Source organism: Pelophylax lessonae, assembly GCF_965119305.1.
Source record: "Pelophylax lessonae genome assembly, chromosome: 5".
NCBI lineage: Eukaryota > Metazoa > Chordata > Amphibia > Anura > Ranidae > Pelophylax > Pelophylax lessonae.
In genome coordinates, this window is record NC_138772.1 from 202,712,477 (window position 1) to 202,735,770 (window position 23,294).

The 23,294-nt window shown below is 41.5% G+C and overlaps 1 protein-coding gene across 1 annotated transcript in view; it reads left to right on the plus strand.

Annotated features, from left to right (window-relative positions):
- SUGCT (succinyl-CoA:glutarate-CoA transferase) overlaps positions 1-23,294 on the plus strand; it is a 1,523,809-nt gene that overhangs the window by 88,128 nt on the left and 1,412,387 nt on the right. The window contains exon 6 of the mRNA XM_082259511.1: positions 10,757-10,877. Coding sequence (XP_082115637.1) covers positions 10,757-10,877 — 121 coding nt within the window. The remainder of the gene's footprint in view (positions 1-10,756; positions 10,878-23,294) is intronic.

The window sequence follows — 23,294 nt, forward strand, 5'->3', positions numbered from 1 at the left end:
TTGTCTGGCTGTTCAGAGCTCCATGAGCCACCTGGTGCCACACTCTTGGGGGAAAGAAGGGGGTAGAGGAAAAAAGAGAAGATAGAATCTAGAGAAAGAAGAAAAGTAAATACAAAACACATAAACAAATAAAGCACCTCTAGGCAAAAAAGTGTAAGGTTGCCCCCACCGCGGGCAGGGGGGCAAGCTCACAAACAAGTGGCATGGCACCCCGGCGGCCCCAGCAGCATAATATTAACTATATTAACTATAACAATAGCTGCATACAAGCATCACGGCTGAGCGCCGCGCGGACAATCGCCCCCCCCGCCCACACCAGGGCGAAACCGGCGAGACCCCGCCCGGCACCCAGGCAGAGAGCACCAGTACGTGGCGGAGCACCAATATGCCCACCAGAACATTAACCCACAGAAAATACTTGTAACTGTTGCAAAAAGACCACCCATGTGGGGCAAACTCCCCCAACTTGCTCTAACAGAAGCCAAAAGATCAGGACAGCGTCCAGAGGGACTAATCCCTCAACCATAGGAACAGAAAAGGAAACGGGCAGGCCGTTGTGATGAAACCCTGAAGGTACAGTAACTGATCATCCGTAGTGTCCCTTGGACGTTGAGGATTTCTTGTGGGAGGCCGAGGTTGTCGTTGAGACCAAATGGGAGAGATGGTTCTGTCCCAGTCCCTAGGGGATCCTGGTGGGGGAGGCGAAGCGTCTCTGGATATCAGGGTCAGAAGGACTTCCTCATCATCTCGGAAATTGCTGAAGGAGTGTGACTTGCCCTTGTAAGTAAAGGCTAGACAGAAAGGAAAAGACCAGCGATATTTGATTTGCTGATCAGCCAGGCGCAGCAGGAGAGGTTTCAGGGAGCGCCGTTTCTGGATGGTTAAAGGTGAAATATCAGCAAATATCTGGATAATAAAGATAAGTCCTATCTGTTCCTGGCCTCATACATAATCTTCTCCTTGATTTTGTAGAAATGCGGCTTTACTAGCACATCCCGAGGCAGACCATCCTGTCTAGCGGCCGTCAAGACCGTATGCACCCTGTCAATCTCCATGTGAAGAGGGGAGATGCCAGGGATCAGTTCCTGCATCAGAGCATGGACAGTGCTCTCCAGGTCCACAACCGACTCAGGGAGCCCCCTGATGCGGAAGTTATACTTCCGCCACCGGTTTTCCAGGTCCTCAATTTAGCATTAGCTGAATCCAGTTGATCCTGTAGAGAAGTGATCATGGAGGAATTTTGATTCACTTTCTTAACAGTGGTGTCCATTTTTGATTCTATAGTGTCCAGTCTATTACTGATAGCATGGAAGTCCCCTTTCATCTCCTCAGTGATAATGGTGCAGCTCTTAGACAATTCTTGTTGTAGTAATACAGAAAAGCGTGCCAGCAGGGCTGCATCGCCCGGGTAGGCTGTGGAGGAGGCTGGCAGCTGTGGATGGGGGTCCGCTGCTGAGCTGGCCTAACTGAGTGAGGCCTCCGCTAAATCTGCCATATGGTGGTCCAGAGAGGAGGCCGGGCATCCAGCCTCATCAGGGCCATCCCCCCTATAGATAGAGGCCGGGAAAAATTGTGGCCCACCACCCTGTGCTGAGGGAAATTCTTCCTGGGACTGCGATCAGGAAGCTGGCATACTTGCGGTTTCATGGATGACTGCCGAGATGTGGACGCCTCTGGGGATGAAGCTGCACTCTGTGACAAGGCCGCGGCGTAACTCCGGCCTTTCTGGCTGGACGCCATTTTGAGAGGTGAGGCCTGGTGCAGGGGCTGAGCCTGTTTGCTCGAGCGGGCCGCGGTGCTCGATCTGGGGAGGGGGGGTTCCTTTTAACAGGTCCCGGTGCCCTCCGCTGCATACTGTCGGCTCCTACAAAAGGAGCCGAGATCCGCTGCTGTGATCGCTATTGTTATGCTGGGGAAAGCTGGCGGCGGTCCGAGCTCCGTCAGAACATGTCTGCTCCGGGCGCCGCACGCATGCGCACTTGATCTGCCTTGTTTTCATAGCCACATTACATTGTTTACCTCCACTCATCTCTCACTGTGCATAATCACCTGAAAGAGTGTATATATTCATGATCTGTTGCAGTAAAACTGCTAAAGGGCGGACCTTAAGCAGTTAAACATACTGTGTGTGTGTGTGTGTGTGTGTGTATATATATATATATATAAATATATATATTATGTGATTACTTATACACTAACATACTGTACTTGATAACATTAAACTGTTACGAAGTTTATTGTAAATCAATTCCTATTAAAATCCTACGCTACAGTATGCCTATGCAAATGACTCCCAGAGCATAATTATTTGCATATTGGTTGTTGGAGACAGTGGCAGCTGGTGCTCCATTTTTTTTCTTTTGGGGGGGGGGGGGGGTGTAATCAAACCCCAGTCAGGTCTGCACTTACCCCATCCAGGTTGCTGGCGACTTCCCCTGACTTCTCCTCCTGGTGTTAAGACCCGCTTCCTATCCTGATTGGCCAGAAGGAGAAGAAGGAAGACAATAGCAAAAGTTGATTCGCCAATGTCACAAGTGTATGGGCTCACTGTGCCCCAAGCTTAACCTTTTCGAAGCCAGCTGTTTAGCTGCACTATTTTAGTTTAAGACACATCCAGGTGTACTTTTCCTGTCCAGACCATTTTTACATTTTCAGTTCTGTAATAGTTTGACTGCCAGTTACCCTGTCATGCAAAATATGTACACAAATATGTGAGGAAAATGGACACTTCAAGATGATCTAATGTATTGCCACAATGTTTAGTAAATGTAGAAACCTGCAGGTATATTAAAATGCACTTTACAAATCACCCACTAAAGCCAAGTTCATGTTTTCCATTATTACTAGAAGTTTCCTATTGGAGGAAATTGTATTTAAATGAGTTTGCATTATGTGCATTATGTGCAATGACTAGATATCACGGATAAACCCCCCCAAAAATGTAAAGCCCCCCCCCCATAAACACAGTATTTAGCTATGCTTATTGTCACTTGTTTTGTAAATGTTATTGATTAGGATGATTTTTTTTTTTTTTGTAGCTAGGCCAATGCCTTTTGCTGCAAAGACAAAGACTCCGTTCACACTGGGGCGGCCTGTCAGGCGACCTGGTCGCCTGACAGGTCGCCGTAGGTCGCCTGCCATAGAGTAGCTGTGGACCCGTTCTAATAGGAGCGACACAAGTCGCTCCGACTTAGAAAAAGTGTCCGGAGCTTCTTTGGGGCGACCTGGAGCGACCTGCATTGACTTCAATGATATGAAGTCCGTGCCGGCCGCTCCTGTGAGGTCGCCCCGGCAAGTAGCGTCGCCCCAGTGTGAACGGGGTCTAAGAGGTCCTAAAGAAGCATTGTTTGCAAAACGTGTCAACCTCTAGTAATACATTGTGCTAATATAAGCAGCTCTAGCATTTAGAATTGTAGCAAGCATGTACCAAGCATTTTTCCATGTTTTTAAATATGTCTTTTATGCATTTGTAATACAATGTATTTTTTTATCCATACTGTTGTCACCGTCCTTCTCTGGTACCAGTAAAATCCACTAGGTTCATGTTTGTTTCTTGGTTGTAGTCTTTATCAGAACTTTTTCTCTGTTCGCATGTTCTGGTGCAAACCGAACAGGGGGGGGGGGGGGGGGTGTTTGGCTCATCTTTACTGTTTATATTGGTGAACACTCTTCATGCTCATTAGAGAAATCACATGGCACAGAGCTGTTCCAATCAGTGTCCAAAATCCAGTGTCTTCGCTGTCCAAAATGGCAGGATGTACAGTTTACCCACCCTAGTAAGGGCGCCATCTGGCCAACTATAATAACTATATTCAAGGTGGAATAAGTGTGTAAAAATTTAATTATAACAGCACTAGCAAAAGAACATTGTGGTGAATAAATATATTGTGAAGTGCAAGTGCAAAAACGCTGTAAACAATACTATATTTCCTGTATGAACAATAATATTAAAAAACTATGAAAAGTCCTTCTTTTTTTAGTACAATGATTAAATAAAGTGCTCAAGTGCACATCCTTAATCCTTGGTGCAAATAATTAGATAAGGTCCTCGAGTGCAAATGGGTCCAAACAAACAAAGGTGCTCCAGTGAGTGACCCTCCAGGTCTCCTACTCGCCACAATTGAGATATGTCAGCGCATGAAGAAAACTGATGCGGCTTGTGGTAAACGAGCTCCAATATTTGTTCCAAGGTATAGGAAGGGCCTTTAATGGAATCGCTCCAAGCAGGTAATAATCGTATATCCAGATATATGGAATGAAAGGAAGGGGCCAATAGTGTAATACGTTCAAATAATTTATTATCCCCAAAGGTTTTAAAATGTACTTACAAGAAGAAATGCTGTCATTCGCATAGAAAAAAACAAACAGGACCGCCGCAATGGCGTGCGTTCCACCGAATCCAGGAAGCTTGACCGGAAGTGACGATGGGTGGCTGTACGCCGGAAGTTACGTCAACGCGTTTCACCTGATATGTGGGCGTTTTCAAAAGACATCATTTCCGGGCACGGTCAGCCTATTTATATCCCGCTCTGATCATACTAATATCCGGGATGGTTATTATATCCGGTGACTGTTTAAACTTGCGTAACAAAATATCAATAAAGGAGCTGCCTGGTTATGCAACTTTGGAATATGAGTTAAATTATTTAATAGTGCCGAATTAGAAACAATTAATATAAGCGTTGTGATCGCATGGTGCTACGGTACTGCTTCCTGTTTACATTTATGTCATCACATGACCATTCCATAACATGTTAAATACAATAGAATCATAAATATCATCTCATTATCTGAATAAATAAACATATCTACATAAATATGATGAAATACAATTAAAAAAGGTGTAAATGAATGATGGTAATGTAAAGATATGGTTGAATGAAGGTATTAATTATATCTAATGGATATGTGGATAAAAATAATTAATAATTAATAATAAATAATAACTAACAATTAATAATTAATAATTAATTTTGTTATATTAGTAAAAATAAATGGAAATAAAATTTAATTGTGCAAATATTGAATAAATTAATTGAATTAATTAAATTATTGAATTAAATCACACAAGTATAAATTACAATAAGGTGGATTTATAATTCTATTGGGGACTGTAGTTGGAAAAGGGGGGTGTTTGCGGACATATAATTAATTTTGTTACTTGGGTTAAAATAGTTTATTGAATAATAAATATTAAATTTATTATTTAAAATATATATTAAATACATATGGATAACAATTATATTGATTAAAATATGTGTAGAATACATGGGATAAAAACATAGAGCATCAAAAACTTTATAGCAGGAGGTGTCTGTATATGTAAATGGGGGAGGGGATAAATTACCAATTTGATAAAAAACAGTTAACATCTAAATCTACGTTTAACCCTTTGGGCTTCAAGGTCTCCATCCGATGGATCCATTGGGTCTCATTCTGGGATATTGCCTTTTTTAAATTGCCCCCTCTCCAATGGGGTTCAACTCGATCAATTGCACAAAATGTGAGGAGGCTAGGGTCTTTGTTATGTGTTATTTTAAAATGGTGGGAGAGGCTGTGATTTTTAAAACCTTTTTTTATATATTCAGGACATGCTCCCTTAATCTCACCCTCAATTCCCTAGTGGTCCTTCCAATGTATTGGAGGCCACAGGGACATGAGAGGAGATAGGTTACATGTGTGGATGCACATGTAATACATTTCTGAATTTGATACATTCTCCCATTCGCATGGGATTTGAAATCTATGGTTTTCCTCTTTCTATGTTTTGATGTCCTGCAAATCATGCATCTTCCACAACTGAAAAAACCCAACTGATCTAAGAAGGTGCAGGTTTTTTTAGGTGGGTTCACCACATTGTGGGCCAGTTGTAACCTTAGGGTTTTGGGTTTGGTGTAGATGAATTTCGGTTTTGGAGGTAAAAAGGTTTTTAAAATGTCATCTCATCAGTAGAGGCCAATGTTTTTTAATGATTTTTTCTAATTCTGAGTGTTGTCTAGAGAAGCTGGTTAAAAAGGCTATGCTAAAATCATCTTGGTTTTTGGTTTTCTTGGTAAAAAGATCTTTCCTTTCCATATTCCCCACTTTCTTTTTTATTTTTTATCAGATCTTTGTTTTTTTAGCCTTTTTCCTTAAATTTATCTACCAATAAATCAGCTTGAATTTCATAGTCTTGGTATCTGGTACAGTTCCTTCTGACTCTCATAATTTGTCCCTTTGGGATGGCATTGAGCCATTTTGGATGGTGACAGCTTCCTAGAGGTATATATCCATTGGCATCGACTTCTTTAAAATATGTTTTGGTAAAAAGTCTGTTTTCATTTTTAAAAATAAATAAATCTAAAAAGTTTAAACCTTTTAAGTTCATGGTGTGTGAAAATGAAATATCGTATTGGTTCTGTCCAATATAAGCTAAAAATTCCATTAGTGAGTTCTGCGAACCTCGCCATACCATAAAAACATCATCGATGTACCTTTTGTATGTGATTAATTCTGGGGGGATGTTGTTGAAAATGGCTTCTTGTTCCCACTTTTGCATAAATACATTAACTATGGAGGGGGCATATTTTGCCCCCATAGCTACACCTTTCTATTGGCGGTAAAATCTTTTTTTCATGCCAGAAGTAGTTGTGACTCATGGCTAAATCTAATCCCTGTAGCAGGAACTCCTTCTGTTTGGTTTTTATTTCAGTTTTATCCAACGCCCATTTAGCTGCTTCTAGAGCATGTTTTTGTTTAATGTTAGAGGGAGTTGACATCCACACTCACTAGGATGTCCCTCTCCTCTACCTCCAAATCCATGAGTATTTACATCAGGTGCTTGCTGTCTTTTAAATAGGCTTCTCCCTCCTGTGCTAGGGGTTGGAAGAAGCAATCTATGTATTCGCCCAGCCTGGATAGGAGGGAGTCTACTCCGCTTATGATAGGCCTACCAGGTGGGTGTTCTCTATTTTTATGAATCTTGGGCAGTTGGGATATAACTGGTAGTCTGGCGCATCTGGAATTAAATATCTACTTTCTTTTTTGTTTAGGATGCCCTCTCTACTTGCCCATTTAATCAATTTGGTCAGCTTTGCTTTGTATTTTTTTGTGGGGTTACTTTTTAATTCTTCATAAGTGTCAGCGTCATTTACCAGTCTATTTAATTCTTTTAGGTAATCCTCTTTGTTGAGGATTACTAATCCCCCTCCTTCGTCCGCTGATCTAATCACTATGTTGTTTCTTTTTTTCTAATAGCCGTAAACCTTTTTCAACATCCTCTTTTTTTCTTGATCTTTTAATTTTCATACTTTCTAAGTCATTTTCCACCATGGTCTTAAAAACATCTAAAAACTGACTATTTTTCACTTTCGGGTTAAAAACAGACTTATTCCGCAATTGTGTATAGGTAAAATCTCCAGTGGGTAAATTGTTGGTTGGTTGCCTCCCTGCATAAAATTTCTTGACATTAAGTTTCCTAATGAATTTTTGTAAATCTATATAGGTGTCAAATTTATTGATATTCTTGTCTGGTGCAAACTTTAATCCCAGACTTAAAACTTTTAGTTCATCTTCAGTAAATTTGACATTGCTAAGATTAAAGATGCCCTCCATTAGTTTTGTCTTTTTCTTTTTCTACCCTCCTCTGCATCCTCTGGCTCTTCTTCTCTTGGTTCTCTGTATTCCTGTGGGGGTCCCATAAGTGGCCATGGTCTCCATTCCTCTCTCCTGTCCAATTGATATTGGTTGCCCCCTCTCCCCCTGTAATTGGGTGCTCCCCTTCCTCTCCATGGGGGCCTGCCTGATCCTCTCCTCTGAAAATCCCCTCTGTAATTGTTGTAATTGTTATAACCTGAATTGTTGCCTCTCCCACCCCGAAAACCTCCATTGTGATAGGGTGGTCGATGTCCTCGATTCCCCCTATAGTAGTTGGGGTTGTTATAATAGCCGTTGGCCTGAGAATAGTAATCTTGGGGTGGATCATCTCTAAGGGCCGCAAATCTGTTATTGGTAGGGATATTGTATGCGGGTGTACTCAATTCGGATCTGGCATAAGAAGTGTTGTTCTGTGGGCCTCTTTGGTTGGTGTATGCCCTATTATTGTATCCTCCTGTTCTGGGGGTTTCTAACAGTGTTTGTGGGCGAATTCCGTTTGCATTTCCCAATACCATGGGAGTGGTGGCTATTGGATAGGGGTTATCTCGTTCTACTGAGGAGGATCTGGAAACACCTTCTTGTGCGTCCAGATTTTCATGCCATTTGTATATTTTGTTGGATTTGTAGTCCCCTGAGTCTCTCAAATATTTTTTCATTTTTTTCCTTTGGGTGTCCCTGTCCACCTTTTCAACAAATTCTTGTAAATTTGTCATCTTTTCTTTAAATTCTGCTGTCTCTTCTAAATTTACAAATTTGGCTTTAATGCCATTAATCGTTGCTTCTAGAAGTTTTAGTTTTTTTGTTCTCCTAGAAATCAACAATTCTAAAAGTTTTCTCTCCATAAGGTTAAAGAAACCAAATCATTCTTCCTCTAGAGCTTTGTCCACTAATCCATCATTTGGGGCTAAGTCCCACCTTAATCTCCTTGGGGTCATTACATCTTTGATGTATTTATTTAAGGTGAATATGTCCCACCATGTTCTTTTTTTTTTTTTTTTTTTTTTTTACTTTATTTTTATTTGCATATAAAATCTCAATATACAGAGTTCCACCAATTTGATTTAGATTCGCAAATTACATAATTAAATTATGCATCAAAAGGCACACAAAGGAAATACATATACATTTTTCCCTTCCCACCCTCCCCCTACCTCCCAGGATTCCTCCCCTTCTTGCCAGCCGTTTCGCTCTAGAATGCCTCCCCATAGTAGATATGCTAATTGTTTATTTCAATATATTTAGTTGATTTTTTAAATTCTTTCCATTTCCCCCATTTTCTTATCATGTTTCTTGGAATCTCCTCTTGTATATTACATAGGTATTCCATATTATAGTTATTATTTATCTTTTTACACCATTCCTTTATTTTCGGGCTCTCCTTTTCTCTCCACTTTTTTGGTATGGTTCCTTTTGCTGTATTCAGCATTGTTGGGACCAGAGTCATTTTATATTTTTTTAAAGGTATTGTTGTTTTGTGAAATAGGCATGCCCATGGATCGTCCGGCACTTTTATTTCGGTGATGTCTTCAATCAGTTGTCTTACCTCTAGCCAAAAATCTCTTATTTTGGGACAGTCCCAAAATAAATGATAAATTGTACCTATGTTGCCGCAGTCCCGCCAGCATTTATCTGTCTTGCCTGGTTGGTATTTATTTATCACTTCTGGGGTGATGTACCACCTATATAGACATTTATAGTTTAATTCTGTAGTACTGACATCTATGGCTGTGGATCCCGCCATCCCCAGTACAGTCCCTAGCTCCTGTCCTTGCAAATGTGTTCCTATTTCTTTCTCCCATTTCCCTATATATGGAGGTTTCTCCATACTGTGCCATTCCGTCAGCATTTTGTAAATCTGAGACACTCCATGCCTTTGCGTGGGAGAGTAGCTCAGTTTCTCGATATTGTTAAGATTTTTTTCCGACCTAATCGGCTGTGGTAATGAGCTGACAAAATGTTTCAGCTGGAGATATCTCCAATTATCTATTTTTATATTATTATTTTCTTGTTTTAATTTCTGAAGTGTTTTTATGTGCCCTTTGTGTAAAATATCTTTTAATTGAGTGTTCCCTATCCAGTTTCCCCCCTGTTCTTCCTCCCCGGGTGGGAAATATTTAGTGCCATTTAATGCTATCATTGGTGAGTTATATTCCCATTTCAGTTGTTTATTTATTCCATCCCATATTTTATAAACTACTTTTGTCAATTCATGTGCTCCCTGCGTTTCCCTATATTTTGGTGGAATCCAAATTGTTTTGTGTAACTGATTATTATTTTGTGTACACCATGTTCTGACTTGTTTGTCCATGGTATTCTTTAGGACTTTAAAATCTTGATTTAAACTAAGTCCTACATTGCTTGATGAAAAAAATTCGTCCGCATCTAATTTTTTATTTTTCATAAAATTAAAAATATCCATGGGCGGAGTGGGATCTGTTTCCATATTGGACCAATTGATTGGTGTCTTTAAGTGATGTTTGAAAAATATGTGTGTAAACCACTAAATCAATATATTGGTGAAGCTGCTGTGCATCCAAAGAATTTTTGGAAAAAATTAAAAACAAAATTATAACAGCGTGGGTTTGGACCCATTTGCACTCGAGCACCTTATCTAATTATTTGCACCAAGGATTAAGGATCTGCACTTGAGCACTTTATTTAATCATTGTACTAAAAAAGAAGGACTTTTCATAGTTTTTTAATATTATTGTTCATACAGGAAATATAGTATTGTTTACAGTGTTTTTGCACTTGCACTTCACAATATATTTATTCACCACAATGTTCTTTTGCTAGCGCTGTTATAATTTAATTTTTACACACGTTTTTCCAAAAAATTGTTTTGGATGTACAGCAGCTGCATATCATACCACACATATATTGCTATTTCTATTGCACTTTCAGGAGATTTCTCCTATTTTTACTCACATTTGGGTTTTAAGCGCTGTTATAATTTTGTTTTTCAAGGTGGAATAAGTGTTTCTATAATAATGTAGATTGTTTCTCTGCTATAAACTAGTGTTTAACATTTTGGACTGGTAAAAAGAGTTGTGATGTGTAGATCTCACGCTATCCTGTTTACTACTTCTTCTTCCTTCTGTTTTTTCTTTCTTTTTTTTAGCTTGCACAAGCCTGTGATGTTCTCATTGAAAATTACATTCCAGGAAAACTAGCTGAAATGGGTTTGGGTTATGAAGATGTTAAGAAAATAGCCCCCCATATTATATACTGCTCAATCACAGGTAAACCTTTGAAATAGACTTTTTCTCTTTGTCTGCCTAGAGTAGTCAATATGAAACTGTAGAGAAATTTTGCCCAGTTTTTATTTTTTGCCATGTTTGCGGTTGGGTATATCATTAATTTACTTGTTTGCAGTTGCCTTTACATTTTCCTTTGATAAAGGGGTTTACTGTTCTGACATTCATTATAGCATCATAATGACATAATTCTGGCTATTGTTTTTTTTTTTTTTACATTTTCTAGAAAAACTCAAACAAAAAATAGGTAGGAGTTAATCGTCCTTCCCTCTGCACCTTTGTTCTCAATATAGAGTCAACTGATTGCCCTGTGTTGAGCACTTTCTTTCCTAGTTCGTGTACAGTGCCTTGAAAAAGTATGCATACCCCTTGAAATTTTCCACATTTTGTCATGATACAACCAAAAACATATATTTTATTGTGTTTTTATGTGATAGACTAACATAAAGTGGCAAATAATTGTGAAGTGGAAGGAAAATGATAAAAGATTTTCAAATTTTTTTACAAATAAAAGTGTGGCGTGCGTTTGTATTTAGCCCCTTTTACTCTGATACCCCTAACTAAAATCCAGTGGAACCAATTGCCTTAATAAGTCACCTAATTAGTAAATAGAGTCCACCTGTGTGTAATTTAATCTCAGTATAAATACAACTCTGTGAAGCCCTCAGAGGTTTGTTAGAGAACCTTAGTGAACAAACAGAAGCATGAAGGCCAAGGAACACACCAGACAGGTCAGGGATAAAGCTGTGGAGAAGTTTAAAACGTAACTCCACTTTTGTTATTCTGACGAAATCCCTGTTTGTTTCTCTGTGCTGAGTGGTTAAAATGGGAGTGATTTCATAATTATCAGCTGTGGCAGCTACAGGGCTTTAATGAGGAAAGCTGCTGGGTCTGCATCCCTTTAGACGTGTTCCTATTGGAAATATCTCACCAAAAATGAAATTTTTATGTTGCAGGGGATGCCAGAAATCTGACTTGTATTTTAGGCAGACTTCTGGAAAAATTGGTGAGCCAGTCACACAAGCAGGAAATTATGTTTCTGATGATATGTATGATTTGTGTCGCAATTGTAAACGCTATAATGTTTTTTCTTTATTTGCTGATTTTTTTTTTTTCACCCACAAAAGTGGAGTTACCCTTTAAAGCAGGGTTAGATTATAAAAAAATATCCCAAGGTTTGAACATCTCACTGAGCAATGTTCACTGAGATGCATACTAGCTCATTATGCCTTTGTCCTGCAGGGTTTGTTTTGTTTTGTTTTTTTTTCCTGAGTATACAACTGCATAAGTCCCCGTTCACACTAAGGCGACCTGTGAGGCGACCTGGTCGCCTCACAGGTCGCCATAGGTCGCCTTCCATAGGGAAGCTGCGGACCCGTTCTAATAGGAGCGACACAAGTCGCTCTGACTTAGAAAAAGGGTCCGGAGCTTCTTTGGGGCGACCCGGAGCGACCGTCATAGACTTCAATGTTATGAAGTCCGTGCCGGCCGCTCCAAGGTCGCGGCGCGCTGCTCGCACCGTGACCTCGGAGGTCGCCCCGGGAAGTAGCGTCGCTTGTATGTGAACGGGGCCTTAATTGGCCAGAAAAAATAATTTTATTCTGGTCCTTGCAATTAATTAATTCTCAAGCACTAACGTTTAGGCGCATTTAGCAGCTTTTAGCAGCTTCTAGTAGCTTTTAGTAGCTTCAAGTGTTTCTTCTGTCTAAACTGTGGTGCTCCTGGACGCTCTCACAGTGTTTTTTTTTCTCCTTCCTCTAAAAGCTTTTAAAAGCTCTTGCCACCAAATGCTGCTAAAAGCCTATGTGTTAATAGACACATAGGCTAACATGAAGGCGGGGAGTTGAGAGGCAGAAAATAAATGTTAGACACCCCTAGAAGCAGCTGTAAAAACGTTCAACGTGCATGAAGCCTAAGGAAGCAATACAAAGAGAACTGGCTTCTTTTCCATACAAGTACATGTACAGCAGGCACATATAAGGAATATAAAGTGTTGGGGTAACAAACGCTTTAACCATAGTACAAAGAATGAGAAATTTGTCTTCCACACAATATGTTTTTTACAGTAACAATTACAGAGATGGAATGGTCTTAAAGTGAATAGGTAGCCAGACTAAGGTCGGCCATCGACTGAGTGCATTTTTCAAAAGATTTTCGCTCAATTCCCCCATCAAAACAGTGTTTATGGCATAATCAGTCCCTCCAAGCCATTGTGGTTCCCTCCAGTGTGGGTGGGGAAGCTATCCCCAATGGGAGAACACAGTGATTATTGACAGTGATCTATCCATGAACTTGGGTACAATTAGCCTGCCCATACATGGCTCAAATCTCGTTCCTGCTGAACCGGCTGAGATTCAAACCGTCTATATCCGGCTTAACCACTTGCCGACTGCCTAACGACTATTTACGTCGGCAGTCAGCCCCTCACAGGCAAAGTGACGTAGTACTACGTCGCTAACCTGTGAGGCTCTAGGGAGCGAGCGCCCGCCGCTGGAGGCGCGCTCCCGCTCGCTCAGGGACCCCCCGCGCATGTGAGCAGTGGACCCGATGTCTGCCGGTCACTCGCGATCGTCGGTTACACCGGGAGAAAGGCAGGCGGCTAATGTAAATAAAGCCGCCTGTCTTTCTCCCCTGTGTAACAGCAGAGATCATACAGTCCTGCTATGTAGGACCGTAGATCTCTGCTGTTACATGAAAAGCCACATCCAATCACAGTTAGAAGCACGCCCCTAGGGACACACTTAACCCATCCTTCTCCAATAAAGTTAACCCCTTCCCTGCCAGTGTCATTTTTACAGTAACAGTGCATATGTATAGCACTGATTACTGTAGTAATGTCACTGGTACCCCCAAGAGTGTCAAAAATGTCAGTCAAGAGTCCGATCTGTCCGTCGCAATGTCGCAGTCCTGCAAAAAAAATTGCAGATCGCTGCCATTACTCGTTAAACAAAAAAACAATAAAAATGACAAAAATCTTTCCCTCAGTTAGTAAACGCAATAACTTTTGCGCAAACCAATAAAAATACGCTTTTTGCGATGATTTTTTTTTTTTTTTTTTTTACCAAACGTATGTAGCAGAAAACAAATTGGCCTAAAATGTTAAATTTTTTGATTTTTAAATTTTTTGGGGGGGGGGTGAATTTCATATAAAAAAATGTGAAAAATATTGTTATTTTTGCAAAATTGTCACTTTTTTTTTGTTTATAGCGCATGATCAAAAAATCGCACAGGTGATCAAATGCCACCAAAAGAAAGCTCTGTTTGTGGAAAAAAAAGGACATCAATTTCATTTGGGTACAGTGTCGCACGACAGCGCAATTGTCCGTTAAAGTCACGCAGTGCCGAATCGCAAAATAGGCCCTGGTCAGGAAGGGGGTAAAATCTTCCGGGGCTTAAGTAATTAAGCAGTTCCCACTGCTGAGTTTAGGAGAAGGGGTAAATTAAGGCCAGTGATGGGAGGGTATAGGAAAGCGATGAGGGTTGCTGCATCAAGTCCAGGTCTTACCCCTAGGGGAGGGCAAAAGTAAGTAAAAAGGGAAAAAAAGGAGGAGGGGGGAGGGGATTAATACAGAAAAATACTCCACGCTCAGTGTATAGAAATTGAGAACAATAATTCAAGTGGTCAAAATATTGCATCACAGTCCTTCCATGATCGGCTTATTTCAATTAATTTATAAAAGTGCTCGTGCTCTATGAACAATGTTCCAGTGCTGGACTTCAACTGTGCTCGAGGTGCCCCACATAAATGTACACTCACTGCAATGTAGGACCACCTATTTCTACTGTGGTCGGCTGCACATTTGGAGGAATACTCCCCTTGGGTAGTGTCAGTACATATGGGACCCCGCAATTCTTCATCCTCAGATAGTAGTTTGAAGGGGAGGGCAAAATGGGCACCATCAAATGTGAGTGTGAATTTTTTATCCCTTAACTGACAGTTTTAAGTTTTTTGTCCTCCCCTTCAAACTACTATCTGAGGATGAAGAATTGCGGAGTCCCATATGTTTTGACACTACCCAGGGGAGTATTCCTCTAAATGCGCAGCCGACCACACTAGAGATAGCTGGTCATACATTGAGATGAGTGTACATCTATGTGGGGCACCTTGAGCACAGTTGAAGTCAAGCACTGGAATAATATTCATAGAGCACAAGCACTTTTATGACGGGACTTGTACTGTATATGAATTAAAATAAGCCGATTATGAATGGACTGTGATGCACTATTTTGAACACTTTATCTATTGTTTACAATTTTAATACTGAGCGTGGTGTATTTTTCTGTATTTATTCATCTGTATTGTGATTAGTGTACATTCACACTGCAGCTAATACTATTTAATCAATATTTGAGAAAATGTATTTATTTCTTTGGCGCGTAGTTTGTTTCAGTTCGGAGGGCAGAGATTGTTTTCTCTTTTTTCCTTACTTTTTTCCTTACTTTTCCACAAATGCATATGTCAGTGAGTAAGGGTACTAAAAAAACTTGATCCATGATCGCCATTCCTTGTGAAATTTTGCCATTCAATCTGTCAGAGAAATGGCCATGCTGCAACTGCCAACTCCGCCAGTACTTCCAATGGCCGCAATGGACTCAGGCCATAGACTCATTGTCAGTGAAATGGCTGTGCTGCAACTGGCAACTTTGCCAGTACTTCCCATGGCCGCAATGGACTCAGGCCATAGACTCTTTCACTGGCCTATAAAAGGACTCTGCTCAGCCCATCAAATTGCTGGATTGTCTTCAGCTCCTCCTGTTTCCTGAGTGTTGCTACTTCCTGGATTCCAGTTTGACTCGGCTTGTTCCTGACCTGTATGCTCTCTCTCTCCTGGCTTTGACCCTCGGCTTCGTCTGACCATCCCTGCTCCAGTTTGGCTCTCTAGTTATCTGATCTCGGCTTGGCTCACGGACTTGCTTCCTGTCTACCTGCCCTCCAGTACCTGATCTTGGCTTTCCCACGGACTTGTCTGCTTCTGGCCTTCCTGCTATACCTTTGGCTTGCACCTGTTGCAGCTTTGCAGCTTCCTGCCAAGCCCTGTGTTTGACCCCCGGCCGTCTTACACCTACTGCCTGGTTGTTCCTGGTTCCTCCTTGGACTGTCCGGTGTATTCCTGCCCAGCACTCTGCTACCGCCTGTCTACCATCCGTACCCTGCTGCCAACCAGTGCTTCTGTGGGCGCTACACCCTCTGTCTCAACCCCAGGGGTGTGCCGCACTCAGACGCAAGGGCCGCCCTCTCTGCATCTCGGCCTCGGATCAGGTACGTGACACAATCATTTTTTTCTAGCAGTTAATTTACTGAGGATCATGACTTATGAGCCCTGACGCATGACCTCCACAAAGTGGACAGTCTGAAGTTTTCTAGACACAAGCAATTTACCCTTTTTGTCGCTGTGAAAATGTGTGTGACTAATTTGAGTTGGGTGTGCACTTCCCAAATTGTTTATTTAGAAGAGCCTCACAGAGATATTTACAAGACAAACTGCCTGTGACCATATATATCATTTGATAGACCCTGATCCAAAACCTTGTAATCTGTATCTTGTAATTTGCCTTCACTGCCAATACCTGGGCAGAATTTTGGCTGTGTTGGTCCACATCCAGTTCCAATTCCGCTCCGTTGTGTGTCCATTCAATTCACCCCATTTTAGAGCATAAGAAGGGCAGGTACTAGTCTGTTTGAACAAGAGGGAATATACCAGTGTAAAGAGGCCCTGGCCTCCTGGTTTGTTTGGTAGGGCTCCCTCAAAGAGTGCATGGGGAGGTAGGTCAGTCTTGCCAGGCATTCGTGACTGCAAGAAATGTTTGTTTTGGAGATATTAAAAAATGTCCCTATAGTTGAGCAGGGCATGTTATCACCTCCAGGTCCTTTAGGGACAGCTAAAGGAGGTTGCCTTTCAAGACACTGGCGCAAAGGTATACTTCCACAGAGACCCACAATCAGGTCCTCCTGGTAGATGTGCCACTTGGGTGAGATGGGCTTGCTGGTAGTACCTATAGAGAAGGGGTGCCTAGGCCTCCTTACAGCTTGGGTCTGTGTAAGATTGACTTAGCCACTTGAGAGAAGATACCCTTACAGATAAATTGCTAGATTTGCCTTTGCATTACTCAAAGCTGGTAGAACAGAATAGGGATAGGCAAGACTTGGACATGGTAAAGAAATTTGGGTAACCACGTTATCTTCAATGCTGTGATACTACCAAACTGGGATATGTTGTGCTTTTCCCATGATATCTGTAAGAATTTAGATAGGTGAGCAGTTTGGAATAATTGGCTTGATCAAGAGTGTCGTTTGATTAAGTGAGATTAATGGCTAAATAGGGCAGGTAGGAAGAGGTCCAGGGGAAGACAAAGGATTTCTGAGGAGTATGTACTATTTCAGCGGGCAAGGAGACGTTTAGGGTCATCTAACACGTGGGCATTGTGGTCAGGTCACGGGAAGAATAGATGCCGTAGCCACTGAAGGAATGGAGGTATTGTACACAATAATATGGTCTATGCGGGAGAATATGTTGTGGGGGTTTGGGTGAAATGTTTAAAATTCTGCTGAGGGGTGTTACTTTCTCCAGGCATCTATAAGGTTGTACTGGCATAGAAGGGAATGGAACTTCCCTGCTGAGGATATTTCTGTTTGTGAGATAGAAGGGTTGCGTGGGTCATTCTGAGGGTAAAGCACTAAATTAGAGTCCCCACATAGCACTAGTAGCATGGGAGTCAAGCCCTTAAAGAAAACTAGTTTGGGCATAGTAGTTGGCAAACATGAAAGAAGAGTAATGGAGCAAGCCTATCAGGATTAATTATCTGCCCTCAGGGTCTGAAATTTGTTTACTAAAAAAAAATTACGAGTGTGGTAGGTGGAAGGCTATCAATAAAACCTCACTTTCTTTCTGGTAATTTCCTGCTCAGAACTTAAAATAAACAGACAACCCTCAGGGTCCATTCACACTAGTGCGACTTGTCAGGCGACTTGGTCGCCTGACAAGTCGCGGTCGGTCACTCGCCATTGAATAGTACAGGACCCGTTCTAATAGGAGCGACACAAGTCGCTCCGACTTAGAAAAAGGGTCCTGTACTACTTTGGGGAGACCTGGAGGCGACTTGCATTGACTTCCATTATATGAAGTCCGTGCAAGTCGCGCCGACTTCACAGGTCGCCCCACCAAGACGTGTCGCCCCAGTCTGAATGGGGTCTTAGTGAAATTCTCTGAGAGTTCTGGGCCTCATGGTGGCCTCATTCAAGGCTGTTCCCTTTACTCAGTTCCATTCAAGGCCACTCCAAAGCAACATCTTGTTGGCCTGGAGCAAACACGCTTCTTCTATCGATCTCCCTCTGCGCCTCTCCAGCAAGGAACTCGCTAATTTGGTGGATTTACTTTTTTTTTTTAGGTCCGATTGTATTTAGTAGAAGAAATATTTTTTCTGTACAAATAAAGACACTGTATTTATACATGACAACAAAAAAGACACAACCTAAATAATAAAAACCCACACCATCCCATCACAGCACAGATTCATGTTAAAAAAAATAAATAAATAAGAACAGGCTACAAATAATTACAGGGGTTTCTAACTGAAAAAAAAAACCTTACCAGAATTTCCATATATGGTCACATTTAAACATGGCACTGCGTATAAAATATTTTTTGCTCTCATATTGCAGTACTCTAAAAATCTTGGACCCATTTTGTTATCATAGGGGGAGAGACTGAAATCTATTTAACGATGGTCATTCTTTGGGCAATAAAGAGTACTCTACAAACCCCCAGGAGTTTATACTCATCTAAAAGAGAAGAATAAAAATGCCCCAAAATACGTGTCAGTGGATCTGTTCTAAGAGAAAGTTGTTTCTAACACACCCATGGACGTTGGTTACAACAGATGCCAGCCTCACAGGACTCCAATATCATTTAAGGGAACATTGTCATCAAGTGATGCTAAGTTTCCCATCAACATCCTGGAGGTCAGAAGAAAAAAAAACTATGAATTATCCTTCCTCAGGGACACTCAATCAGGGAACAATCAGGCAATGCCACAACTCTGGCCTATATGAATCATCGGAGGGCACCAGGAGTCAGGCAGGCCTAATGAAAGACAGACTTAATATCTCATGGGTGGAGAAACACTGCTTATTGCTGACCTGTGCTTTTCACATCTTAGGAGTGGGCAATTGGAAGGTGGATTGCCTAATTTGTCACCGCCTGGGCCAACAGCAATTTGCCCTTCGTCCTAACAACTTTCATCTCTTAGTCAGAAATGGGGAGCCCCAGATGTTGACATCCTGGCCTCCACGTTCAAGTTACCCGTTTGTAGCCAGGACCAGATCCTCTATCATTTGCATCGGGTGCTCTGGCGATTCCCACAACTCTGTTCTAGTTGATATATGCCTTTGGTTAAATGTGTGTTCTACCTAAATTTCTCTTTAATATAGAACAATAAACCCAGGATTATTTGAAACAAACTGGTCTAGAAGAACCTTGTACATAGACATACCCAAACTTCTAGGAGACGATCCCTGGCCTCTTCCAAACAAGCCAGATTTTCTGTTTCACATCCCTCTGTCATATCATACTTCTCCATCTCTGTTGAAACCCAGGTCTTGAGGGACAGGGGCTATCTCTGACTATGTCATTCCAACATTACTCAATGCCAGAAAAGATCTACTGACATACCTGGAAATCCCCTTTTCCCTGGTGTCAACACAGACACTTCAATCCCAGAGATTACTCTGTGTCCCCATCAACCAAGTCCTACCTTTCTATGTACCCTGCTCCTAAGCACCCCGAAGAAATTGCTGTTCATTGTCTGGACATTGTCAGAACTTTCGGAGTTTATCTGAAAGTCACAACTTCTGTTAGAAAGATGGAGACTCCTACGCTTTGAAATCCACAATTGCTAGGTGGATAGAACAACTCAAGAGCTTACTCTCAAAAGCTACAATATTATGTGCTTTCTCCACCAGATAGATGAGTGTTTCCTGGACATTCTGGTATCAAGCCTCTGCTAAAACAAAATGTTTTTTTTTTTTTTTTAAAAGCTGTATACATTCCTAACGGCAGAAAATTTAACTCGATATTAACGTTTATAGGTAATTAACACCAGAGATTGTTGATTCGGGGAATATCCGATTGCCTTCAGGGGGATGAGGAAGGAATATTTTCCTGCTTGAGCAAAGTGGACCATGCTTCATAGTGTTTTTTTGCCTTTCTTGGGATCCACTGTTGGTATAGGACTGTGTATAAGGAGGTTTTCTATTAATTTTTTATTTTCTATTTTTTTTTTTTAAGAAGTTTTATTGGATTTTTGCCACAGAAAAAAAGATACAAACAACACGTATATGGCAACAGAAGAAAGAGTTACAGCCATTTATTGGTTGAACAAGATGGACTTTGTCTTGTTTCTCAACCTGCCTAACTGTGTATCTATGTTGCCCAGCTTTGTAAACTTTTGTGCCTTTTCCAAGTTCTATCAGGTGGACACCCAAGCCTCTTTGAATGTTGCCTTTGGCCGCAACAATTTGAGTTTAGTTCATTAAACCTTTTTTTGATGGGCCTTATGGCACAGTTCTTTTTACCTTGTTGTTGCTGTCTTTATTCATTGCTTGGGGATGCCCCAGGGTTTGTGAATATCAGCTTGTCTCCTGTACTGTGCTATTAGGATATGAATACTTTTGACTTACCTGTAAAATCCATATCTTGGAGTACAGTACAGGACACAGTTTACCCTCCACTCTCTACCTGTTAGTCTGCATTGCTTGCTAAAAACCTAAGATCTTACGAACTGGAGTAGGTTAAACCCCCTTTCACTGCCAGAGTCATTTTTGCTTTTTTTTTGCACACCTTTTAAAAAATAATTTTAGGCCTGAAGATTACACAAACCCCCCCCCCAAAAAAAAAAAAAAAAAAAAATTGGTTTCACATATTTTAATGTTAAAAAAAAAAACATTGCTTATTTACCATGACTTGAATACACAGTGGCCACCCGTGTTATATATTACAACATGCCCTCCTGTCCTTCAGCACCTGGGAGGCACGAGATTGCACACATTTACCGTAAAGAATATTTGCTATTGATGCCAACTTTTATAACAATTGAAAATAAAACAAAATAAGCAAACCCCTAAAAATTATATATTTTCTGAAAGCAGGCAACCTAGAGAATAAAATAGTGGTAGTTCCAATTTTTGTGTGCCACATATTACTGCAAAGGGCTAGGAAACAAAAAATTTCAGTAAAAAACACACTTACGTGAATTTTAGGATAAACAAACACATCAAACCCACATTTTTGATAAAATATAAAAGAGGTTGCAGGATGAGTAAATGGATACCAAACATGTCAAACCTTAAATTTGTGTGTGCCCATGAAATGGTAACAAAGTTAATGTGGAGTTCTGGCCTCAGAAATGGTTTGGAGATAAAAATACCCCCGGGACAGTCAGGGCTAGTGCATTCCAGAATGGATAGCCTATGAACTGTCCCAGGTCGCACTTACCTTTTAGAAGAAATACTTACCTTGAAAATTTCTTGTCCTGCGCTGCCATCTCAGGTGTGGGCAGCTGAAGCCAGGGCGTCCTCTTCGGTGTCCTCTTCGTCCCAGAATGCGCCTTCACCGGACCTGCTCGTCGGTTCCGGTGCAGGCGTGTCATCCCTGCACAGCTTCTGGGCATGCCCAGAAGCTGTTTAGCAGGGAATGATGCATCGGAACTGACGAGCGGGGCCGGTGCAGGCGCATTGACTCCTGGGAGCGATGACATTCAGCTCCCAGGAGTCAACGCAAGCAGGAAGTGACAGCGCGGGCCGCGGCCGCAGAGCGAGGAAGTAGAAGGAAGGTAAGTATACTTTCTTCAAAAACAAGGTGGGTAAAGAAAAAAAAATCGTCACTATCCATTTGTTTTTTAGGGGATTTAAAGCAAGCGGATGGCCCAAAGGTGTTTTTGAGGCTGGAACTGCGCTTTGAGTAGTACCCTATATTTTCTATAAGCGGCGCTTTAGAAGGCCCCTTTAGGTAATCAGTTTTGTATTACGGAGGACATCTTATGCTAGAACTATTGCTCTCATGCTGTATCGCAAATCAACGTTTGCACGTGTAGGCGCCCCCAACTTTGCCTCCTTTTTTTTTTTTCACATAGGGAACAAAAAGGTCCCTATGTGGTGATTTTTAGGTGACAGGTTCTCTTTAATGAGTTATGGAGGGTTTAAAACATACAATGCACTTTCCGGGTCACAGCAAGAATGGGAAGGAGAGCGGGCGTGTGTCCACTCTTCTCCCCCCCCTCCACCCGCCGGAACCTGCCATGTTGGTCCTGGGCATGCAGATGGGAATACATGGCAGGGGTGTACGTGCTAGGAGGGGGGGGGGGGGGTACCGTTACCTGGGGTGTGTGGAAGCAATCGGTCGGCAGGGTGGTGTCCAAATGCCTCCACTTGACAGGCTGGAATCTGCTTCTCAGTTTTACACACAACCCTGGTAACTGCAGCCACCGTATTGTGTGTGAATCCATCCGCTGTCAGGTTCGTATGATGTACGGACCAGGCAGTGAAAGGGTTAAAGTGGTATGCCCGGAGGAGGTGTACAGCAATGCTTTGCCAGTGTCCAATCAGTGCTGAATTAAACTCTGTGGAGGCCCTTTGGCACTTGCAGTATTGGGGCTCCTCTCTCAGGTTTCTGGAGGTTTCTCGTGTGTGTACTCTAGTGGGATAACATTGAACTAAGTAGTGTGCATGTCTGCAGGTAGATGGAGATGACCATCACTACTGTACATTACACGTATGTAAGGTATACCAATTTTTTTTCAAACTGACACCTGAAAGAAGATGAACTTTTTTGAGTGAAACTGTAATGTGAACCTGATGTCTATGGTTTATGGTATTTTGTTTTTGGGTACATTACAATAACACAGTACAGTAAAAACCTTGGATTACAAGCATAATTCGTTTCAGAAACATGCTTGTAATCCAAAGCACTCTTATATCAAAGCAAATTTCCACATAAGAAATATTGTAAACTCATATGATTCATTCCACAACCCGTTATTCATAAGTCTTTCAGTTTACAGTCCATATTAAAAGATTATAGCAATGTGATAGCTTGTGTAACCATAAAATGTCCATTCACAAATGGCAACCTTCACAAGGGGATTAGAAACAAAATCCACCAGGAGCTACAGTGTATAAAAGAGAAGAGAGGCGCCTCTAAATGTAGCAATATGGTTACATTTAATGAAGGTAAAACATTTAGCAGCTCACATGCTTGATAATTAAAACAGGAGCATCTAAGAATGCAGGCATTCGGGGTAAAGCTGTCCACCATCCTCCGCACCGCCGTCTCTCACTGCTGTCAGTCTGCAATTGTGACCAGGAAGACTACCCTGCAGTAGCGTGATGTGAAAGCGAGGCTTGAAGCG